Here is a 24,637-nt window from a genome sequence, read left to right as displayed (position 1 = left end):
TCCATTCCGTTCAACTGCTCTTCCAAGTCCTTTGCCGTCTCTGACAGAATTACAATGTCATCGGCGAACCTCAAAGTTTTTACTTCTTCTCCATGAATTTTAATACCTACTCCGAATTTTTCTTTTGTTTCCTTTACTGCTTGCTCAATATACGGATTGAATAACATCAGGGAGAGGCTACAACCCTGTCTCACTCCTTTCCCTACCACTGCTTCCCTTTCATGCCCCTCGACTCTTATAACTGCCATCTGGTTTCTGTACAAATTGTAAATATCCTTTCGTTCCCTATATTTTACCCCTGCCACCTTCAGAATTTGAAAGAGAGTTTTCCAGTCAACATTGTCAAAAGCTTTCTCGAAGTTTACAAATGCTAGAAACGTAGGTTTGCCTTTTCTTAATCTTTCTTCTAAGATAAGTCGTAAGGTCAGTATTGCCTCACCTGTTCCAACATTTCTACGGAATCCAAACTGATCCTCCCCGAGGTCCGCATCTACCAGTTTTTCCATTCGTCTGTAAAGAATTCGCGTTAGTATTTTGCAGCTGTGACTTATTAAACTGATAGTTCGGTAATTTTCACATCTGTCAGCACCTGCTATCTTTGGGATTGGAATTATTATATTCTTCTTGAAGTCTGAGGGTATTTCGCCTGTCTCATAAATTTTGCTCACCAGCTGGTAGAGTTTTGTCATGGCTGGCTCTCCCAAGGCCTTCAGCAGTTCTAATGGAATGTTGTCTACTCCGGGGGCCTTGTTTCGACTCAGGTCTTTCAGTGCTCTGTCAAACTCTTCAGGCAATATCTTATCTCCCATTTCGTCTTCACCTACATCCTCTTCCATTTCCATAATATTGTCCTCAAGTACATCGCCCTTGTATAAACCTTCTATTTACTCCTTCCACCTTTCTGCCTTCCCTTCTTTGTTTAGAACTGGGTTGCCATCTGAGCTCTTGATATTCATACAAGTGGTTCTCTTTTCTCCAAAGGTCTCTTTAATTTTCCTGTAGGCAGTATCTATCTTACCCCTAGTGAGACAAGCTTCTACATCCTTACATTTGTCCTCTAGCCATCCCTGCTTAGCCATTTTGCATTTCCTGTCGATCTCATTTTTGAGACGTTTGTATTCCTTTTTGCCTGCTTCATTTACTGCATTTTTATATTTTCTCCTTTCATCAATTAAATTCAATATTTCTTCTGTTGCCCAAGGATTTCTAGCAGCCCTCGTCATTTTACCTACTTTATTCTCTGCTGCCTTCGCTACTTCATCCCTCAGAGCTACCCACTCTTCTTCTACTGTGTTTATTTCCCCCATTTTGTCAATTGTTCCCTTATGCTCTCCTTGGAACTCTGTACAACCTCTGGTTCTTTCAACTTATCCAGATCCCATGTCCTTAAATTCCCACCTTTTTGCAGTTTCTTCAGTTTTAATCTACATTTCATAACCAATAGATTTTGTCAGAGTCCACATCTGCACCTGAAAATGTCCTACAGTTTAAAACCTGGTTCCCAAATCTCTGTCTTACCATTATATAATCTATCTGATACCTTTTAGTATCTCCAGGATTCTTCCATGTTTACAGCCTTGTTTTATGATTCTTGAACCAAGCTATGATTAAGTTATGCTCTGTGCAAAATTCTAACAGACGGCTTCCTCTTGCATTTCTTAGCCCCAATCCATAATCACTTACTGTGTTTCCTTCTCTCCCTTTTCCTACTGACGAATTCCAGTCACCTATGACTATTAAATTTTCTTCTTCCTTCACTACCCGAATAATTTCTTTTATCTCATCATACATTTCATCAATTTCATCATCATCTGCAGAGCTAGTTGGCATATAAACTTGTACTACTGTAGTAGGCATGGGCTTTGTGTCTATCTTGGCCACAATAATGCGTTCACTATGCTGTTTGTAGTAGCTTACCCGCACTCCTATTTTTTTATTCATTATTAAACCAACTCCTGCATTCCCCCTATTTGATTTTGTATTTATAACCCTGTATTCACCTGACCAGAAGTCTTGTTCCTCCTGCCACCGAACTTCACCAATTCCCACTATATCTAACTTTAACCAATCCATTTCCTTTTTTAAATTTTCTAACCTACCTGCCCGATTAAGGGATCTGACATTCCACGCTCCGATCCGTAGAACGCCAGTTTTCTTTCTCCTGATACTTACTTATACGAAAAAAATTCGATCCGAACCTGATCACGTCTTTGTGTTGCAAACCAGCGCCCTAGATGTAAAACTGTACAGGGGGCGTTCGATAAGTAATACAACACATTTTTTTTTGTAAAAGCGGATTGGTTTTATTCACTCCAATTTTCAACATAATCTCCGTTCAACGCGTAGGCCTTAAGCCTCCTTATTGGGAGAGCCTGTGTGCTCACATGGCACCACTCTACTGGTCGACGTCGCAGCCAACGTCTTGCCGCCTCTGTGACCTCCCATCATCCAGATACTGCTCCCCGGGGAGTGCATCCTTAATTAGGCCAAGCAGATAAAAGTCAGAACGTGCGACATCCGGGCTGTAGGGGGGTGAGGACAGGTTTGCGCGGCCTTGTTGCAATGACGACACACGCTTCGCCCAACTACTCACCGTGCTTTTGTTCACTGCCAAGTCTCCGTAGACATTCTGGAACCATCTATGAATATCTGCGGTGCTCGAGTTTTCCACCAGAAGAAAATGACAGTTCTCTGCTTCGAACGCATCTCTGTTATAGACGCCATTTTGAAGGCTATGTATACCGCCGCCACGTATCGGAACTTCATGAAAGGATAGGGGGCGAAGCAGGAATATTCCACCATGTCGCACCCAAAATTCACATTTTTTTCAACCGAAATTGGCCCAGAAAGACAACGTATTGCGTTACTTACGAATGCCGCCCGTATAAAAACAAGTCTTTAGGTTAGGTGAAAGGCGAAAGCGATCGTTCGTGTTAAGTTTATTTGTAAATGATGTTGATTTTAGTTTATTTTTAAATGATGTTGAGTTTTGTTGGTAAATATTCATAAAGTTCGTATTTTATTAGCTTGGGTATGAAGATGAACATTAGAAGAAAGCATTTAGTTATAAGTTACTTTCATTATTGTCGATTCTTTAGAAACAACATGGTAGCCAACAGAACGAAAACCAGGCGTCGCAGACACGCAAAGGCAGTAGTCTACTGCTGAACTATGTACTGGCTAGTAATGTGTAAATCGCTGTATGTTAAGTAGCTATTTGGGTGATTACCTTTCACTTAGCTGCACTTAATTGCAAACGCCCACACCCCCTTTGACGCTGCGTCTCCCGCTCCACGTTTCCCGTCACGCTCCTTGCTGTATGATTGCGTTTCGTGCTGCTGCAGACTGACGGTGTCTCCACCACAGCGTACGTTTCCAGGATACGGCACCTTATGCCACTACTCATTGTTGAAGTTGTCGAAGTATCGTGACCATCTACAAAAGTATGCAATCTTGCAGCTTAGTTGTATTTAAGCATCCTATCGTTATCGTTCGCTCATTTGCAGCAATGCATACATCGTGAAGGTTTCTCCAACAGTCATATGCTTCTGAAATTTATTTCTGTATTTGAGTAGCTAACGCAGAATACTTTCACAGGGTAGTAGTGTACCGACACACCAGATTTTGGGCTGGCTCCACAGAAATGAATATATACTTAAAAAAGTATGCAGTGACAAATTGCAGGTTCGCCACCAACTCCTTTCTTCCAGTGTGGTTATTTCCACATACCCCGAGAAAGACCCTGTGGTGTAATACTGTTGTAAATCATGAGTAACTCGGTTTGAATTAACCCTGGAATCGTGCTCAGATAGCCCTGTGATTAACATGTCTGCTCCCGAAAACCAGGAAACCCACGTTCGAGTCCCGGACTGGTCCAAATTTTCGATTGTCACCACAGTTTTAGCGAAGCCTGTGCTGAGCATTTCATGTAGATGTTGTGACAAGGGAATTCGCTTAATTAAAAGGAAAGGTCACGAACATACACAGCCGGAACCCCTGAGTCATAGTACCACGAAAGCTTCATAGACTCCTCGAGACAATTAACAGTGTTCAAATCGTCTATTTGCCATGCCATTGATATTCGAAATGTTTTGTTATTTTGCTATATACAGAAGCGGCCTTAGGCTTTCTTGGGTTTGTTAAATTTTCTTATAACGGCGTTAAGTGACTCGTGAAGAGTATCGTGATACAGCATATATCAACGTTCACAATCAAACTTCACGCAAGAAAAGAAAGAAACTGTTAAATGTTACACAAAAGACTGCCGGGAGGCGCTGTTTTAGGTCATTGTCCTTGTAAATATAGCTTAACACAACTTAACGTTTGGAATCCTAACATAGCATTTCCTTAAAACGAGCGAGTTACATTCAGATAAATGGTGTAAAAGTTATGTAGGTGGGTCGTTTGAAGCACAGTTTAGGTCTAAAAATTCTCTGATATACTAGTCATGAGACAGTCATACCTGAGTCTCCGAATTGTTGGCATTAATTTTAAAAGAGATAATTTTACAATAGAATATTATGCAGTGTAGGAAGAGCTGGTAGAGTTACTGTGCAGCGAAACACCAAAAGGAAATTTTGAACAGAATACTCAGATATTTAAAGAGAGTCTTCGCATTTGGGAGATGAATCAAAACTTTTCATAACATCAGTCTCGTTGGTAGAGCTGTGGTCCGTTGTCATAATTATTCGTAAGTGTTCCAGCTGCTCTTAGAAAAAGTGACCCATGTATTTCGAAGTATGTAGGTGTAGTGGCTGAAATATTTTGCGAGACAATTCGAAGAAGAACTGCGGTATATGTAGAAAATAAATAATGTGAAAGGATACCGTTAGAAAGAGGTGGCACTCACAAGTCCTGAACTGCATGTAGCGTCGCCTTGAGTTTTACGCCACTGGCACTCAGGCACTCAACTGCTGCAAAGGTTTCGAGAAACTATGAATAGTCACACCTTTTTTTACTAGAGGAGGGAGGAGGGGCGCAAAGTTACGAGGCTACTCTGTGTTGAACGCTCAGTTTCTGACATAGCTAGCTTCCTTTTGTAGGATGTTTGTGAAGGACGTAGCTTTGAACTCATAAAATTAGTGCGAAAAGCTGGTCGATGTACAGATGATAAAATCATCTGCATCTGACACAATAATCGAATTTAATATAATGCATATAAATATACCAAAACATACATTATTTTTTAATTATCCAGTTTCCGAGTAATCACTGAAATCATTCAGGATTCTTAAATGTGTATGCATAACTTTACAGACTGAATCGAAGTGTGATAAAAAGCAAATAAGAGACTGAGGTCCATTGAAAGAATATTAAGAAAGTGTTAAATCCACCACGAGAGAGATCTCGTACAAAACATTTGTCCGACCGATTGCTGAGTATTAATCCTGTGCGTTGATTAAAGGAAGAGTTACAGAATTTTTAGAGAACTTGTGCAAAATTTGTAACATAAATGCGTTAACATCAGAGAAATGCTCTTAAAACTGCAGTGGGCCCCCAAAACTGAAAAATTAGGGAAAATCGGGTTTATGGAGAGGCATACAAACATGGAAATGCACTGAAGAGCCAAAGAAACTGTTACATCTGCCTAATATTTTGTAAGGCCCCCGCGAGCACGCAGAAGTGCCGCAACACAACGTGGCGTGGACTCGACTAACGTCTGAAGTAGTGCTGGACAGAACTGACACCAAGAATATTGCAGGGCTGTCCGTAAATCCGTTAAGAGTCTGAGGGCGTGCAGATCTTGAAGAGTACGGTGCAAGACATCCCAGATATGCTCACTAATATTCATTTCTGGGGAGTCTGATGGCCAGTGGAAGTGTTTAAACTCGGAAGAGTGTTCCCAGAGCCACTCGGTTGCAATTCTGGACGTGTGGCGTGTCTCATTGTCCTGCTGGAATTGCCCAAGTCCGTCGGAATGCACAATGGACATGAATGGATGCAGCTGATCAGACAGGATGCTTACGTAGGTGTCGCCTGTAAAGAGTCGTATCTAGATGTATCAGGGGCCCATATCACTCTACCTGCACACGCCCCTCAATATTACAGAGCCTCCTCCATCTTGAACAGTGCTCTGCTGACATGCATGGTGCATGGATTCGTGAGGTTGTCTCCATACCCGTACATGTCCATCCGCTTGATACAGTTTGAAAGGAGACTCTTCCGACCAGACAACATATTTCCAATCATCAACAGTGTAATGTCGGTATTGACGGACCCAGTCGAGGGGTAAAGCTTTGTGCGTGCATTCATCAACGGTAGACGAGTGGGCGTTCGGCTCCGAAAGCCCATGTCGATGTTGTTTCGTTGAATGGTTCGCACGCTGACACTTGTTGATGGAATACTGATGAAATGGTCGTACAGGAAAATTCCCATTTCATCGCTTCCTCGGAGATGCTGTGTCGCATCGCTCGTGCGTCGACTACAACACCAGGTTCAAACTCACTCAAATCTTGGTAACCTGCGATTGCAGCGGCAGTAACCGGTCTAACAACTGTGTCAGACACTGGGTTGTCTTATATAGGCGTCGCCGACCGCAGCACCGTATTCTGCCTGTTTGCATATGTCTGTATTAGAATACGATTGCCTGTACCAGTTTCTTTGGCGCTTCAGTCTAGAATAACAAATACGTAAAGTGATAAAGCCTTAGAATCCACCATACAGTACGTGATTGGTTCTGGAGTACAGCACATAGTGGAGGGCTTATCTACATCTATACTGTGCAAACTACCTTGAGGTACATGGCAGAGGGTACGTCCCAATGTACCAGTTATGAGGGTTTCTTCCTGTTCCATTCATGTATGGAGCGTGGGAAGAATGATTGAAATGATTGAAAGCCTCTGTGCCTGCAGTAATTATTCTAGACTTATCTGCACGATCCCTGTGTGAACGATACGCAGGTGGTTGTATGTTCCTAGAGTAATCATTTAAAGCCGGTTCTTGAAACATTGTTAATAAACTTTCTCGGGATAGTTTTCATCTATCTTGAAGGGTCTTCCAGTTCAGTTCCTCCAGTATGTCTGTGGCATTCTCCCACAGATTAAAGAAACCTCTGACCATTATTACTACCCTTCTCTGCATACGTTCAATATCCCCTGTGAGTCCTAAGTGGTACGGATCCCACACACTTGAGCAATATTCCAGGATGGGTTGCACAAGTGATCTATAAGGAATCTCTTTTGTAGACTTGTTGCATTTCCCCTGTATTCTGCCAATAAGCCGAAGTTTATCACCTGCTTTACCCACGACTGAACCTATGTGATCATTCCATTTCATAACCCTACAACGTTTTACACCCAGATATTTGAATCATTTGGCCGGTTCCAACACAATATCTGTACACTATAAATTTGCGCACATGTAGAGTCCAGCAGATCGTTTGCTTGCAATCGTGCAATGACTGCAAGCATGAGCGCGCGGTGTTGTCGGTGTGGAGGGAATATTTGGGTGCTGCGCAGCGGCAGGTCGCGCACGGCAAAACGCGGCGGTGATGTAAAACTTGCGCAAGCCGCGGGCTTGGCTCCGCGGTCACGTGACTCGCCAACGCCGGTCCAGCCGCTCTGCGCACGCGCTCACCTCGCGCAGCGCACACCGTGCACCGTGCCGACAAATCGTCTGTAGCTGGGAACTGAAAGCTGCCTGTACGGCCTGCGCTCGCAACTTGCTTGGGCGATTGTTTCTAGGCAAAAGCTTCCTTGTATCCGAAACTGGGAAGCATTCCACTCACTAACAGTTTTTGAGGACCGCCCACACTACAAATACATCAGGAAGTTTGCCAAACCCACTGTCCTGGATGTGTGGCAGTCACTGACTAGTGGATCCGTGCCAGGTATTTCTCCAGATCTGTGCAAAACTATTCGGCGCAATTTCTCCAGTAACATCACTACTTTTAGTAACGGCCTATGTTCTTAAGCAGAATGACACATCCATTATTTATTTGTGTATTTTTCTGGTGGTGTTATTTCTTTGAGTGGAGTTCCCATCTCGCTGTACAGACGTTGACAGGCCCCATGTCACTGACATCAACATTTTTATGCTCGCGTATTATGGCATTTGTAGAGACTAAAAATCTCCTCTGTAGGGGTCTACGCGGAATCTGAAAACGATGGTTTTGCGATATGCAACTCGCCCACTTCGTCTACGAGACTAGGATGACAAAAGATACCGGCGCCCAGGTAGATGCCGTGTTCCTTGACTTCCGGGAGGCGTTCAGTACAGTTCCGCACAGCTGCCTAATGAACAAAACACGAGCACACACTATATCAGACAGCTTTCTGATTTGATTGAAAAGTTCTTAGCAATTAGAACTCATCATGTCGTTGTTAACGGGGAGAAATTTTCAGGCATAGTGTTAGTACCATAGAGGAATATTGTAGGACAGTTGCTTTCCGCAACGTGTGTAAATGATGTTGGTGACGTCGCAGTCTGGTGTCTTAAGCAGTAGCAGTCTGATATTCGGTGGAAAAATCCTTTGGAAGTGTACCCTGACCACTTAGGAGTTACCTTGCTAAACCCTTCTTCTACCGATGCCTGGATATTCATATTCAGTTCATATTCAGATAGAATTGATAGAGAAAATAGAGAGAATACACAGACGAGCAGAGAGTTTCGTCACCGGTTCATTATAGTAAGCGCAAAAGTGTCACGGACGTGAACGTCCAAATTCAATGGCAGGCGCTACTAGAATTGGGCAATACGGTGTGGTTTGCTGTTGAGTTTTGAGAGCTTACCTTGCAAAAAAAAAAGTCAGCTAACGTACTGCATCTTCTCACATATATATCGTGAAAAGAGCTTGAGGTAAAATTAGAGAGATTCGAACTCATACAGAGACATATCAATATCACTGGAACGCGGAAGGGGGCAGTGGCAACGGTACACAAAGTATCCTCCACCACACACCATAATGTGGTTTGCGAGGGTCAGATGTATATGTAATTTACGTAACTGGACGTGATGATCTAGTCAGTCTTTCACAGTGCAGCTGATATTTCAGTACACTTTCTCACTTGTACTTTCGTTATGGTGGTTTTTGCATTTGGGAGAGACAGCACAAGTACTCCTCTCCTACGCATGAGGATACATATATCTGTCACTTCGCTTACCTCCTCCCAGGCCGTTTAAAGCTGCTCAATTTGTTGCTGTTGGGTCTTTACGTACTAAAAAAGGAATGGCAGCCAAAGAAAATTACTTTAAAGAACATATTACTTGGTGTTATGCATTTACGTCAAGAAAATAAAGGCGGACAGCAGTTAAAGTTGTTCTGTCCCTTAAATGCGGTTACAACAATGAGGGGCTTTGATTACTTCTGTGCCGTGTATGACAACGTATATTCAATTACAGTGTCTCTCACACAGATACATAGTGGAGTACGGATCCCGTTCTTCACCATTATTTGTGTGCTCCTGCAAATATTTTTGATTGTCTATACGACGTACTGTAAAAGAAAACTGACGATTGTCCCGCATTCACCCAGTCTAACATATCATATCAGCCCGTGTTTCGAGACGGAATAGGCAGTTAGTGAACCTCTACTGTTACTGAAGACTCGTGATTGATACTCAGTATCATGTAGGTACTCAGTGAATGTTTGCTTGAGTTAGAACAGAGGTTTACGTTAGGTGTGCAGCACCACTCAAGAAATGTTCTTCCCCTTTCAGATAAGCTCGCACTTTATTTATCAGAACCACTTGAAATTTTAGTTTGTATTTGTGCTCTAATTGTTGTGTTCAATATGCGCTATTGAGGGCAAAATTGCACTGATATTTCATTTTTCAGTATATTTTCCGATTTTAGAATGGAGGGATTCAGACGCTAAAAGACGCAGCTCTCACACTTGTTTTCCCAAGTCCGTCTCGTACATGACCGTGTCATGACTGTCAGTTTTACAAAGAAAATTATGTGCATACGGTACATTTGGAATCCATAATATTTTTAAAAATAAAATTCTTAACCAGTCCGTTTTCGTTACTTTCCGACGGTCGAGAGAAAGATTTCAGTGACCTCTTGATAATAGAATGAAAAACGATTTCCGGTAACGCTTCACTGCTTACAAATTACATTTTGAAAGAAAAAAAGAATGCAGTATCAATATAACATTATACGTATAACTCAGGTGAGAGGAGAGTTAAACTACTACGGCAAACTACTACTGTTGCGAATTCTGCTAAGTTTTTCATACTGGCAGAATAACTTCATCATCAACTACAGATGACCAATTCTCGAATTCAGAAATATGATACACCTTTAAACGTTACCTCCGTCCCGTGAGCTCACGATTTGCCTCATACACCCAGGAGGGCTGCTGGCTGCCTTCTCGATTTGTCAAACTCTAAATGTCTCCCAAAGTTGTTTTAACGTGAAGGACTTTCAGCCAATCGTGCATGATACAATAATTCTGACTGATCTTTACGTTCCCCCACTAGTAGCACCTCCCAAGAAAGAGATGCTTCCTCCCACGACTTATTTCCTACTTAAAAGATTAAGGAAAAATCTGATGCTGCCGTAAAGTCCTTGGCGCTGAAGTCTGGTTAGTTGGCTTCAACCACAGCACGCAGCATGTATTTTGTGTCGAACAAAGCCAAATTCTGCCGGGTACCAGAAGCCGGCTCGTGCATGCCGAAAAGCCAAGACGACGTAGGCCTTTGTACGGCAGCCGTGCATCGGGATAGACTTAAAATGATCAGTCAGTGGAACGCAGTACACGGGCGATACAACATGGCTTGCATTCGAAAAGTCTTCCGGGGCTTTGGTCACCAGAACCCTACGCAAAGGCCACGCACTTCCCGTAAAATTCGGGCTGTCTGTTTGTGGGTGCGAATTTGGTGAAAACTATGTCCCAGGTGTGTTCCATCACGTTTCGTGGCCTAGGCATCATCGTCAGTTTACTATCATGACTCCCAATCCCCAAACCACAGCAGCACGATTGCGGCCTTGTGATACGGATTGTTACTCTGCTGGAAGATATCATCGCTGCAGGGGAAGAAATTAAGACGATTTAGGGGAGAAAAGGTTATGGTATGGTAGAGGCATTTTCCGTATCTGGTGAGATGTTACCTGCAAATTGTTAAGTCTTAAGAAAAGGTTTTCAAATACCGCTACCAGTAATAAAATTAGTTAACTACTAAATTATTTATTTAGCAACATGTTTGGAAGTGATTCCTCATCATCAGGTTGGAGTGGCGTTACAGAAACATTTAACGTAAATGTTTACAGATATTAATGTTTCCTTGCATGAATGCAGTGATCATCCTGTGGAGAGTGAGGTGTATAACCTAGTAAGAGGGGATGTCACTTTGTATATTGGTCTGCTGTTGACATGAAAATTTTTATAAAACAAATCACTCATTTTGTTTTTGTGGCGTGGCAGTCTTCTTGCGATGTGCTGACATATGCCTGTTTTCATGGCTGCCTTGGACTTCTTTACCATTGTTCGCAAACTTGACAAGGGTGACTTTGAATCACGATAACACAAGACAAATCAGAAGTGCAAAAAGACGAGATGGTGGTAAAAAAGAGGGCTAGCTTCGAATTGACCATCGATATGTCGGTTCCTGGTGTTGTCAGCAGAATGTCTTCTGCATGTTTTGCTGTCGTGTAACCTGAGTGTCATGTACTTTCTGTTCTAAGAGTACTGAATTCAAATTTGTAAAGAAGTGTGAATTTTTGAACTCGTGCCATTTCAGTTAGTATCTCGATTTTGACTTAGTCATGAATAAATATGTCAATATGGCTTCAAATTATTGTTGGGTCTTTCTCTGGCCAGATTGTACGCGTTACTAGAACGTCATATATTCGTAATGTTGCCAGATAATGTAAGCGGACTATTTCCCTTTATTGTCACTTGTGAGTAGGCACAGTTGTTCGCCTACGTGTATAATATAGTACGTCAGACGGCAGTAGTGAGACTCAAACGTGTTTTGTTTGTGTGCGCAGCGTCGACGAGGGTGGCGCTGACGGTGCGACCAGCGCCGACGCGCCCCCTGACGCTGGGGATGGCGTCGCCACGGCCGCTGCACCACCACCATTCGGCGCCCGCGCGCAACGAGCGCATCACGCCGCCACAGCCCGTCGACGTGAGTATTCTCTCTCTCTCTCTCTCTCTCACACACACACACACACAACAAAACACGTTTGTTTAAAGAGTATGTGGTGTAGTACGATTACAATTACTTGATTGTTGACGTCTGTTACTTGCCCCTGCAGTATTAGCACGTCGGCTGCCTGCAACCTCTCGGATATAGGTGACACACAAACACGGCCGGTCACTTCACAAATGCTACTAATGTGTAACATGGAGCAATGTTGGATGCAGCCGCCGCGGGATAAGGTGGAAATCCCAGATGATCTGTTGACAACCGATTTTAGGCGACCAGTGACTGAACTGCGGCAGATGATGCGTTTTGTAGCCCTAAATTTAAATTCATGACATAAGTTGACCATAACTTCGTGATATGTGAATTGTACCCGGAAAACGGGGATCAGCAACGATCTGCGGCAAAACTGAAATAGAATATTTTTTTTTTTTTTTTTTTCACGGCGATTAATGCTGAGCTCTGCAAGCAAACTCAAGACAGAAAAATTCAGTTTCAGCGTTAAAAGTAAACTGTAATTTTTCTCTGTTAATTGTTAGCTGAAACTGTCGTCACACTGCCTACAAGAGCTGCCGCGTTACCAACTGATGACCACTCCGGGTCGGCACTTGGCTGCATATCATAGGCGACACACGCATATTCCATACGAAAAAAACAATGACAGAAAAATAAGAGCAAATAAAAAGTTGATAAAGCGACGAAAATGACGCAGCAAAGAATTAGAAATAAAAAATAAAAAATGCGTTTAAATAAGTTAATCGAATAAAAATAATAATGAAAAGCTTTTGATTAGATTTGAAAAATAAATGCTTCTATGCGTTTGAAAAGATTCTACGAATGTTAACCTTTAAAAGTTCAGCTTTACGCAGTGTCTTGCGAAGCTTAGCATATGTAATTCCTTCTCCGTGATCATGATAAGTATATGTGAGACTGAATTGCCTTTGCCAAGTATCGAGTAGTATTTGGTTAGTGCATGAAACTTTTGCATTTCATTAGCATCGTTTTGTGTGTGTGTGTGTGTGTGTGTGTGTGTGTGTGTGTGTGTGTGTGTTGTTTTTGGTGTCATTTAATGTGTGATGAAATACGAAATAAAAGTGCTAGACCCACGATTCGGGATCCAAACACTTGAAGAAGGAATGCCCGACAAGGAGTCTGAAGTGAACTGACGAATTGTTGAGGCAGTTTGGCGACGGCTAACGGTTCGGGTGTGATGTAGAGAGCTCTGATTGGAAGAAACTAGCTCTAGCGCGTGAAGTGTCAACTACCAATCAATTTTAATTGAACTGTAGTAATGGCAGAAAATTGTCACTATTTGTAATAGCTGCCGTTGAATGCACACCTCCCGCTTGTTAGATCTGCTAAAATTGTCTGACAACGAACTACGTAGCGGGCCTACATCGTCGTAATGATTTGTACACAATGTCGCAATATCAGGCCTAGCATATTAACTGTGGCGTGTAAACACGCCGCATAAAAAAGTTAGTCATTCCCGTGAGTAACCACGCTAATGCCGTGTAACACCGCCTCTAGTCTTCATACTGGCCTCATTCTGCAGAGGAAGAGTGTTAGGTAGTTCTTTCAGGCGTACCATATCCAACTGAAGCGTCTCATTCATGATTAGACTGTGGTGCGCTGCCTGGTTGTGGTACCATTGTGCATTACTCTTAGACATTTTTTGTGGATTACTGTTAAGCCATTTAGCTGGCTACTCGAAACGGTATAGGATGCCTAAGCGTTTGTCAAGCCAAGAACCGAAGCCTGCCGCCCTTTGAATGAGGCTGTTCTCATCTTTGAACTGGGAGTTTACACAGCATATTCATCGCGAAGATGTAGAAGAAAAGGTAACACGTGATCAGCGAGAATGTTGAAATAAATTTCCTGGTGCTTGTTCACCGTGACGTGAACTAGTCGCCCGTGTCGTAACACCCTAGAAAACCACTGAACGACCTCTGGCTTGAACTGCGCCATCCACACAGTGCAGATTAAGCTCACAGTGCACTCTACGTCTTGTACCCATTCCAGAGACTCTATATTGAGAACCGTCGTACAACACTACACACCTTCGTTACTCGGCCCACGGAAGCCGTGCCACTGTGGACAATTGCCTTTTCGTTAGGTGCCCCACTCTAAATGTCCAGTGTAACTGAACTGTAGTTCACACTGCACTGTGTTCGCTTTGAAACTAGTCGAATTGGACCTGACTTCACTGAGAGTAGCAGTTCCAGTCGTCAATGACAAGGCGTGACACTCGTCGCCGGTCCCTGCCCGTTAGGACATTTTTACGAACGTCGTTCGTACGCCGTGTTACACGGCTGACAGTGGTACAATATTCCTGCTATATACTTAGGGCAGTCTTCGTTGATGCTTCAATAAATCGTACAAATTAATTAACGGTGCGCGCTTCGGCACGTCTGCCGGTCTGTTGCGTCTAGCGGCAGGCAGATACACCACACTTCATTGCCGTGACGTCCGCTCCGATAGCTGAGTGACGGATTGCCGTCCTACAGGCCCGGGTTCGATTCCCGGTTGGGTCGGAGATTTTCACCGCTCATGGACTGGGTGTTGTGTTGTCTTCGTCATCATTTCATCCCCATCCGGTGCGCAGGTCGCCCAATGTGGCGTCGAATGTAATAAGACCTGCACCAAGGCGGCTGGCCCTGTCCAGCAAGGGGCCTCCCGGCCAATGACGCCAAACGCTCATTTCCATTTCCATTGCCGTGACAAACGTGTGCGGTAGCGGGTCACATTGACGAATCTGCCCCCTCGATATTACTGAAATGAATGATAGTATGACTTTAAGTAGAAATCAATCACTGGAAAGAAAACTGTTAAAATTAACTTGATCAGGCGGTCATTGTTGATGATGAATTAATCTTTGTTAGTGGCCAAATATACTTCTAGAAAAAATGCTATAAAATTTAAGAAAGATTACGTCTTTCAATACCACACCAGTTTTGCGGAGTTGGTATCTTTTACTTACAGTCTAAACGAAATCGTAGCTTGGAGACTGCGCCCAAGTCATTTAAGGTTTCCCGCATGTATTCAAGCTTAAAAAACGCTTCGCGATGATCAGCAGTTAATCTCAGGGACACTGCAGCAAGTTAAAAATGAATAAATGAAAGAATACTAATTGTATTCGGCCACTGCACGCAACGACCCGTTGAGCTCGTATTGGTCGTTGGCTGAAACAATAAACCATTAAAACATTTCATGTATCATACATCTTTTAGGAGAACTGTTAAAATCAGAAATCGATAGATTTAACTAACGTACATTAATTTAATTGCATATGATTCTAATAATTTGCTAATGATTCTAATAGTAATATATGGCACATCATATTTGTCTACACAAAAGTAAGGTTAATTAATGATAGGCAAGAAACGCAGCTGTAGTATGCCATATCTGTGTAAAGGCTAACATACAAGAAAGAGAGATCCGAGCAGGAACACTCTTCACTTACTTCCCAAAACAAAAGGAAAGGTATTTCAGTCGATAACCATCAGTCACAGGCTAACTGTCGCTATGTCTTTGAAACATTATTTTTTGAAAATACAGTTACATTTCACAAAATTAATTTAAATAAGTTATTTAGATTTGAAGTTATTTACAGTGAATAAATAGATAAGTGTTCGTTTTTGTGCTTTCCATAGTTTTGCAACGTTAAATTTACATGAAATTGCATGGGTCTGTCCATGTAATGCCTTAACATGACCGTCTAGACCCAGATCTACTCCATTGACTACCAGCTGTGGAAGACTTCGCCACAAGGTCCGCTGGGCGCGTCATTCAGGGAATATGGGCACAGCTGCGTGTATTTTGTAGCCATACAAGGGCATCACGGCTCAGAGACTTGGACAATGACTAGAAGAGAAGGACAGTAGGATACAATCCAGTGAAATTAAGTTTCTGAGAGGTGTGGTAGGGAAGACGAGGAGAGAGGTAGAGTGAAAAATGAAGATGTTAGGGAGGAGAAGGTGACTGAGAAAATTGAAAAGAATGGATTAAAATGGTTTGGGCATGTGAAGAGGGTGGTAGAGGGAAGAATACCAAGAAGAACGATGGAGTTCAAGATTGAGGGCAAGAGGTCAAGAGGAAGACCAAGAACAAGATGGATTGATACAATAAAGATGAGTTTAAGGCGGAGAAACCTGCTATGGAACCAAATTGTGGAAGAAGAATGGTGGAAAGATCGAGTAAAGTGGCGAAGCGCCATTGATACCCCAACCCAACCAGATGTTGAATAGAGGGGAAACGAAGACGATGATGACAAGGGCATCACACCAAGTAGTAACGCTCTGAATTCCAGCTTCATTCGATAAGTGGGGACTTATGGTCTACGACCTGTTTTCCGATACGTGTTGCACTGAAAAGGTCTCCGGCAACATTGTAACACGGGACGCAGTGGTGCGGATATACAGTCATCATCGGCAGGACCTGATGTAAGGGCGGGGGGGAGTGACCTGCGCCAAGATTTCGTCGCTTGGACACTCTAATAAATCATATAATGAAGAGAACTTTGTAGATTAGCACATTCTGCAGGACAGGCTATTTGATCTGTTGATTTGTTACGTTAAAGAGAAGTAATTAATGTTGTCAGTGAAATCGCCAACGTTTTTTCGGAGTAGATGCCGTCTCGTTTACAACGATTCTGCCACGTATTATTGGTCGTCTTATCGCCGATCAACTTTCATAACCGCTGCATACTCAGAAGTTCACGCTATTCTCTTTCGATATTTGCTGTAAGATACGGAGACACCACACGCAAATGGTTCCTATTTACTATCAAATCGAAAGCATTGAGTTGGATACGTTCGTCTCACCACATTCCAGGAAGATCAGATACTATGATCGAAAGACATTTCGAATGCACAAACTATTGAGGCAGTTACCTATACGGGGTATAGTATCACAAAGGTAAAGCTATCGTCAAGATGAGGATTGGTTTTTACAACTCAGTGCTTTACTAGATGAGATCCTTATAGAGATGTAGTGCTCTACTTTAAATTTTCTACTTTCTTTGTCCCGACACTTATTAAAGAATTGCCGAGTACTTATATTTTCAAATAAGGACGCTGTGTGTGTGTGTGTGTGTGTGTGTGTGTGTGTGTGTGTGTGTGTGTGTGTGTGTGTGTGTGTCTGTCTGTCTGTCTGTGTGTCCTAAAAGGGTTACCACGTTTGATATTTAACATTCCTTGTACACACTTCAGCTACACCACCGTTAGAACCGCACAGAAAAACAATCGTAGCAGATACACACGCCCCATGGGAGAATGAGCCGACAACACTCGTTACTTTCATGCACCTCTTTCCTATTTTAGTAACACTTAAATAACTATGCTGCACGCGGTCGCAAGTGCAGTTATCGTCGTGGTGTTAAGAGCTGTAGATTCTAGGAACACTTGTAAATTGACTGATTGTTTCACTATTGCCATTGTCCCACTGATAACGTCTACTTGCTTGTAGTGCTGTTAATTTAACCCCTATTCATGGAAACAACTGTAAACATTCATCGAAGACTGTTGATTGCCTCAGAATGTTTCGCGAACGTTGTTAGTTGCATTATGACTTGGCTTGAAACTCTGACATCCTTTAATTTTTGATTTTCCGTTGATAAATGACCTTAACTGCTTATAAATTTGTTATCAGTGAATCATATATTTAATAAAATTCTGGTCAGTTCCATGTTTTACTTTGTTGCCTGCAGAGATCTCAACTGCTAGAGTTTTTTTATAGTATCAGTGTGTCGGTAGGGCAGGAGGTACTGCTAGCGTTGGTATCTACATCCAGCATATTATTTGTATAGGGAGTCACCAGAAGGGCGAAGCAGCTTCTGCAAAGTAAAGTATTTCACACTGAACCTCGTAGACTACAGGGTCTACTAAATGCAGCCTACATATTAAAGCATCGCGTTTGTCTCCGGACTAAGTTTTTATACGGGATTCCTACTTATACATCACAGTAAAAATGGTTACGCGTGCAGCATGTTATATTCCACACTTCACTGTGGGTATAGAAAGCAACATGTGATGGCATCACTAATAAGGGTTTCGCACAACCATAGCACGTACGAACACAACTATGCCAGTTCCATACGTAAAACTGGGGAAAAAATATACAACCCTTATGCCGGTTTTGTGGCCGGACCAGCACCAGTAACCAATTTTTTTATTATTTGATGAAATGGATGCTGAACAATAACAGTATTCTTGTTACAAAACCACAGCCAGTTTCGCAACCTTAAGTTGTATCATCAGATACATATTCAGATCAGTTACAGCAAAACGTAGAGGTTATTTGACGCCCCCATCACTCTGCCAAGTTGTCTTATAACGTCCTTCAAGAATACTTGACTGAGAGTGTTGGGGGTGTCCAGTAATCTCTAGGTTTTGCTATAAACGGTTTGAATGCGTACGTGAAGATGCACCTTCAAGTTGCCAAACCTATTGCAGTAATGAAGGATTATTCAACAGCGGTTGTGGTTTTGTTTAACAAGAATGCATTCTTACAGCTTTGGTTGCCAACAATGTAAAGTGCATTAGTGAATAACATGTTTTTGGAACAATTGTTTGCTTGCACCAACAAACATTGCTTTTTCGTATTACCTGCGGAATTACGAAGTAGGTCTGATGTTGAGCCTGGAAACCACAGAAGGAAGGCAAAAGTAGGAAGCGATGAAAATATACACGATTAAGGGTAAAGAATAACAAGCTAAATTGCAATTTTTTTCCTATTGGTGGTGACCGGTTTCGTTTATCGTAACCAACATTTGACTACAGTTAACAGTTCAAGACGGTTACTTTTAGACATGGCGCATTGGCTCCGAGCACTGGCTGCATAGGTGATGTGGGTAAATCAATTTTGGTTCGATGATGGTCGTGTTAACCGAAATCGGTCGCCACCAGAAGTAAGAAAAGAAATTGCGATTTAGACTGTTACTTTGTACTCTTACTTAAAGTAAAAATCACTCAAGTATCAACATGTTGCCAGCATTTCTAATTTATATGGTTTTACAGGTATTTCTACTACAGTACGATAAAAACTAATTTTCATGTTACTTCAGACTTGTCAGAAGTGTTTACTGAATGACTGACTAATATATCATACTAAGTCGAAAGAAGATTAGGTTTTATAGGGGTGTGCAGAGCGTATTCTCTTCCAAGTGTGAATTGGACGGGCTGCTGTGAATGTGCAGACAAGCGAAAAGAACATAAACAAGGCACTACTCTTGCAGCGCCCGCTGCAGTATGAAAGGTGTGGAGAGCCAAGAGCGTTGCGGTTAACGCCTGAGCGGCATGCAACCTGGTTGGCGGCTATCCGCTGCTGGTGGCCGAGCAGCCGCCTGCAGTGTAGGGCCACAGCTGATGTATGGCTTTCGACTTGAGTGCCCATCTCGAGCCGCCCCACTAATCTATCGAGGCCAACAAATTTTAAGACGTCCGTCTGTTGTGTGCGGCTGGCAGTATATTGTGGTATGTTGCCGACTGTACTGCGTACGCTGATAATGCAGAACATTTACTAATAAACTTCCTCAACTATATGACAAATATCCTAAAGACCAGAGAAGGATGGAGGAAATCTGCGCCGTGGCTAACTGATGAACTAAAGCAGATTATGAATCTCAGAGGCACTGCACATCGGGTATACTAACTATGCCCTGCATTAGAAAATCACATTGCTTACAAGCAGAAGTGGAGCAGAGTCAGTCAAACAGCAAGAAATGGCAGGCTGAGGCATGTCCATACATTGACCGACAACAGGCATAGGTCAGCTGTCCTATGGAAATACGTGCGTGGTCTTGATATAGATAAAGTAAAAGCTACGGCTCACACTTGCCCCAGCCGTAGAACTGAAACGGTACTTTCCATAAACAACATTCAGTATTTAACCGCAATGGAAACGGAGACCTCTGATTACTTAATGGGGATAACCGTATGTAGCCGTGAAAAATAAAGTCTAAAGCAAGTTACTTGCAGTACCATAAAAAAGCCGTTATGCCTATCAGATCAGCATCTACTGGGCACGATGGCATAACAGTCGAAATAATGGAGCTTATTGATCCACTACTGCCCACTATTACAGATATCTTCAACCACTCTTCAACATCAGATGTTTTCGCTGAGTCCTGGAAACAGGAACTACTTAATCCACTACCTAAAATAACATTGTCGCAGCACTCTCTGATGACTGACTTGTTTGCATTCTTCTCGCCCTGTTCAAAGCCTGAGAATGTATAGTCCATAATCAGCTAATCAAGTACATAACTACAAATCTCCTATTAGATGAATACCAATTAGATTTCGATAAACGTCGTAGCACAACGTCTGCTTTAATAAAGGTAACAGACGACGTGAAGCTAGCAATGGATAGACAAGAGTCGACTATCATGTGCTTCGTAGACTTCAGCAAAGCTTTTGGCATGTCGACTTCGACATTTTCTTTACCACACTTAGCCTAAATTTCTTGCCAAGTGCGGTCCAGCGGTTTCGCTCATACATTAAGTCCAGTCAGCAGTGCGTGACGTCAGGCACCATGAAATCACAGTGGAGGCAGACATTATCAGGCATCCTCTTAGGTTCGGTATAAGGCCCTATATTGTTTTTCAATGTAGGTAAATGATGTGTCGTCAGTTTAGCCCTACTGCATTTGTATATAAGTGCAAAACCAATAAGCCTGGAACCTCGCGACAGCTACGGTCGTAGCTTCGAATCCTGCCTCGAGCATGGATGTTTGTGATGTCCTTAGGTTAGTTAGGTTTAAGTAGTTCTGAGTTCTAGGGGACTGATGATCTTAGAAGTTAAGTACCATAGTGCTCAGAGCCATTTGAACCACTTTCAAAGCGAATAAACTCGAAGACAGCTCTCTAGAATTCCAATACTGACCTTGTGCACTATCTGAATGGGTACAGAAAATGGGGTTAAAACTCAACCGGTCCAAAACCCAAGCAGGCCTGTTTCGTCATTCTAGACTCATTAGCCCGAAATATCGGAAATCCCTACCATCTTTAATTCTAAATGGAACAAATATCAACTTCTTCTCCTCCGAAACCAGTCTACGAGTAAAAATGGATGAAAATGTAAATTGGACTGAGAGCAAAGCTGCAATGTGCAAGAAGGCATCAACATCTCTCCACGCCCTGCAAAAATATAAAAATTCTTCCCTTTTCGACCTGAAAAAGAAAGTTGGACAAACGCTTGCACTTCCATTTGTTGAATACAGCTCTGTTATCAATCAAAATCTTTTTCGGTAAAACTCGCGGCGCCTGGAAGTTGTTACGACAGCCTGTGCTCTTTCAGAATAGTTCACCGTCATAAGCACAGCTGTCCTGGCTGCCTGCAGACAAGCACAGAGACTTCCATACACTCTTGTCTTCTCTATTGTTTTATCACTGTACACTTTCCATCATTAAGCCCTTCTTTCCAACCATATATTCCTTATTTCTCACTGCTCTTATCCCGTGCAAACTACTTTAAAGTTCCCTCGAAATAAATATCACTTTTGTATCACCTACAAATACTTTTGTTTCTGCCACTGTCAGTATTATTATTATTGTTATTATTGGCAGCAGCAGTAGTAGTAGTAGTAGTAGTAGTAATATTAAATATATTAGTTCTTTGTCAGTCTGTTGATTCACATTGTCTCTATGTATATTCAAATCGTTTCTAGTTTTATTAATGCTATTTTATTGCTATTTCTCATATTAAAACTATCGTTATTTCTTAGGTAACTATGATGTAAAAGATGTTGTGTGTATGAAATCCTGGACCGATATAAAATAGGGCCTGAAGATCCTAATCTGATCAGGTTAAATGAATAAATAAATAAATAAATAAAAATGCTGTAAGTTTGTTACTGATGCCAGAGAACACGTTGGTGCACTGGTTCCTACGATTTCTTGGACCGTTGTGCCTGAACGGGAGCAAATGTCCGTACAACCAGCAGAGTTTAGCACCTAACTAAACTCAGGGTTAATATGGAAAATGAACATTTCGTTTTCCAAAGCATTGAGATGTAAGTAATGCAACATATAGGAAAAAAGTGTTAATTGTTATCTCGGGAAAATATAGTTACGTAATTAAATTTTTTCTTGTTGGCAGGTGCATAACTGAAGTCCTGGTACGCACTGAAATCTTCGCAGCGTACCGCAGCACGCAGCTATTGGGACCAAGACAAAATGGCACTTTCACTTTATCAGTGGACTATGCCATTTTGTTCTGGTCACTATAACTGCGTGATGCAGTACTGTGTTGCAACGATTTCGGTGTGTACCAGGACTCGAGACAAGTACAGAAAATTAATTGCGTGATAATACTATTTCGAGATGATAACGAAAACTACGTAGCTAGAAAGAAGTATACTCATCTGACAGGAAACGACAAACGTAGATTATGTTAATTTACGAGGACGTGATGAAAAGTAATGCCTCCGACGTTTTTATTCAGTTCTCAGTATCGATTGAGATATTATGCTATTGCATATTACTCAGGATTTCCCCGTTTCGCCAACGCAAGTTGTACCGCTGTGCCGCTATAGGGCTCTGAATAGTAGCGAATAACATGGTGATGTGAAATGTAACTATGTCCGTGCGTGAGAAACAGCGTGCTGTAATCGGGTGTTGAATTCTAAGAGTTCATCCACACGTGGAGTACCCTCTCCTTTGGCGTGACAATGTAGAGAGCGCTGCGACATCAGCAGCAGTCCGACTCCATGGGTTCACTGCCATCGATCATCCTTATCCAGTCCCGACTTGCCTCCATGTATTTTCATCTGTTTCCTAAACGTAAAGGACACTTCCAGGACTTCACTTTGATACTGATGAAGCGATGCAAGCGGAGGTCAGGTCGTGGCTCCGTTAACGAAGTCAAACATTCTGCATTGACGGTGTCGACAAACTGGTCTCTCTTTTGCAAGCAATGTGTTCATCGCCAGGGAGATTATTGATAAATAAATATGTAAACAGGGATAATAAAGATGTAGAATGTTAATAACGTTTGTTTTATTTAAAAGCTTTATTAGTTTTCACACGAAAATTCTGAGGCATTACTCTTCAGCACACTCCCGTGCTGGAGAATAGAAAAGTAAACTTAAACAACATTCTGGAAAGTAGATATTAAAGAGATCTACAACAAAGGGACACTAGTTATAAAAAAAAGTATTTTTGCAACCAGGAAAACATATTGTAGCAATAGAAAAGGAAAACGAAAAAGTCTCAGACGGAATAAGGCAAGAGCTCTACAGAAGGCCACAGTTTAAAGTACGCGGCAATGTGAATTATTGAATTAGGGATGAGAAAACCGACCGATTAAAACCGATACTTGTATTTTAGTTCTGAGTAACCGGTATTTTTCGATATTTATTTAGTCTCGGTTATAACAGGTGTTTCTTTACTTTTTACTTATAACAGGAAAAAGAAATATGAGTGAATCATAGCACCAGTAGTAAAATTTCATTGTTAAGTAAATCTTTTTTAAAAGAAGAGTAATTTTTATGCTTAGGATTTCCATTGCTTTGAAATATTGTCATAATAGAAAATGGGGAAAACTGTCAGTGCTATTTTAATAATAATACCGACAGAAGGGAGCAACGAACACATTAAATAGGGATTGGTACAATGTTGGTGAGACAATAGTGTGCCTGCTACCGTATGGTGTGGTCTAATAGATAGTACACGTGTACTTGCAATGTGCACGACTTGTCCCTTCTGGCTGATAAGGTAGTTTCTCACTGTCGACGTCGTATTATAGAATGGCACCGTACCTAGCCTGGGAAGTATTTTACGAAGTGCGATTTCCATAAAGTACAACGCCCAATTTGTTTTAAAAGATTAAAAACGAGAAGGCCACAACAGACTCGAGACATCGTATGAGGAGAGAACTTAAAACGTAGCAACTCATTCGTAGTTCACGATACAAATAGTGGCTGATCTGTACTCCTGTGTCTACGTGGTATACCTTTATCTGCCGGTAGCCGTGCAAATTAACGCAAAAATAGAGTTCTTCGACCTCAGTTTTCATCCTTTAACACTGAAAATTTGTGATGCCCAAATAGTGGTATGATGCTCGATTACAACATGATTCTCGAGCAGAGTTTCAAGAAATTAGAATCGTAGGAGAATGCTGGTGATTTTTTTGTAGTGTTAAACCACTTATGAAACTTCGGAAAAAGCAGCGCCTGGTAGACGGACTAAGTTTTCTTTTATTTGCCTATTTAATTTAATATTTTGATTCTTCGTATCTTGAAATTGAGGGAGAAAAAATTTTCCAGTCTTTCTTCAGTTTATGCATTTGTGATGGGAAATCATAGGAATAAAAAACAGAAAATCGATTATTTCGGAAATCGGTTATTTTGAGCGATTTTAATAGAGAGGTTAAACTGGCGTAGTAAGAAACCGATATAACCGAAAGCCTGTTATTTCAGTGTAACCGCCATCCCTAATGTGAATGTAACAGAACATGCTGGATTAAAGAATACTGTTCTGAAACTTCTGCGAGAGGCTGTGAGAAAATACAATAACAACTTCGTGGGGAAATCTATAGGCAACGAGGAAT

At 41.9% G+C, this 24,637-nt stretch overlaps 1 protein-coding gene across 7 annotated transcripts in view; it reads left to right on the top strand.

The window, feature by feature from the left end:
* The window catches only part of LOC126320879 (rho guanine nucleotide exchange factor 12), a 1,029,890-nt gene that overhangs the window by 322,484 nt on the left and 682,769 nt on the right, over positions 1-24,637 (top strand). For all 7 annotated transcript variants that reach the window (XM_049994132.1, XM_049994128.1, XM_049994129.1 and 4 more), the window contains one exon: positions 11,932-12,071. In XM_049994132.1, the coding sequence (XP_049850089.1) occupies positions 11,932-12,071 (140 nt within the window). The remainder of the gene's footprint in view (positions 1-11,931; positions 12,072-24,637) is intronic.

Source organism: Schistocerca gregaria, chromosome 2 (assembly GCF_023897955.1).
Source record: "Schistocerca gregaria isolate iqSchGreg1 chromosome 2, iqSchGreg1.2, whole genome shotgun sequence".
In the NCBI taxonomy this organism is placed as follows: domain Eukaryota; kingdom Metazoa; phylum Arthropoda; class Insecta; order Orthoptera; family Acrididae; genus Schistocerca; species Schistocerca gregaria.
Note: the sequence above shows the minus strand (reverse complement) of the source record. Positions and strands in the feature narration are given on the sequence as shown.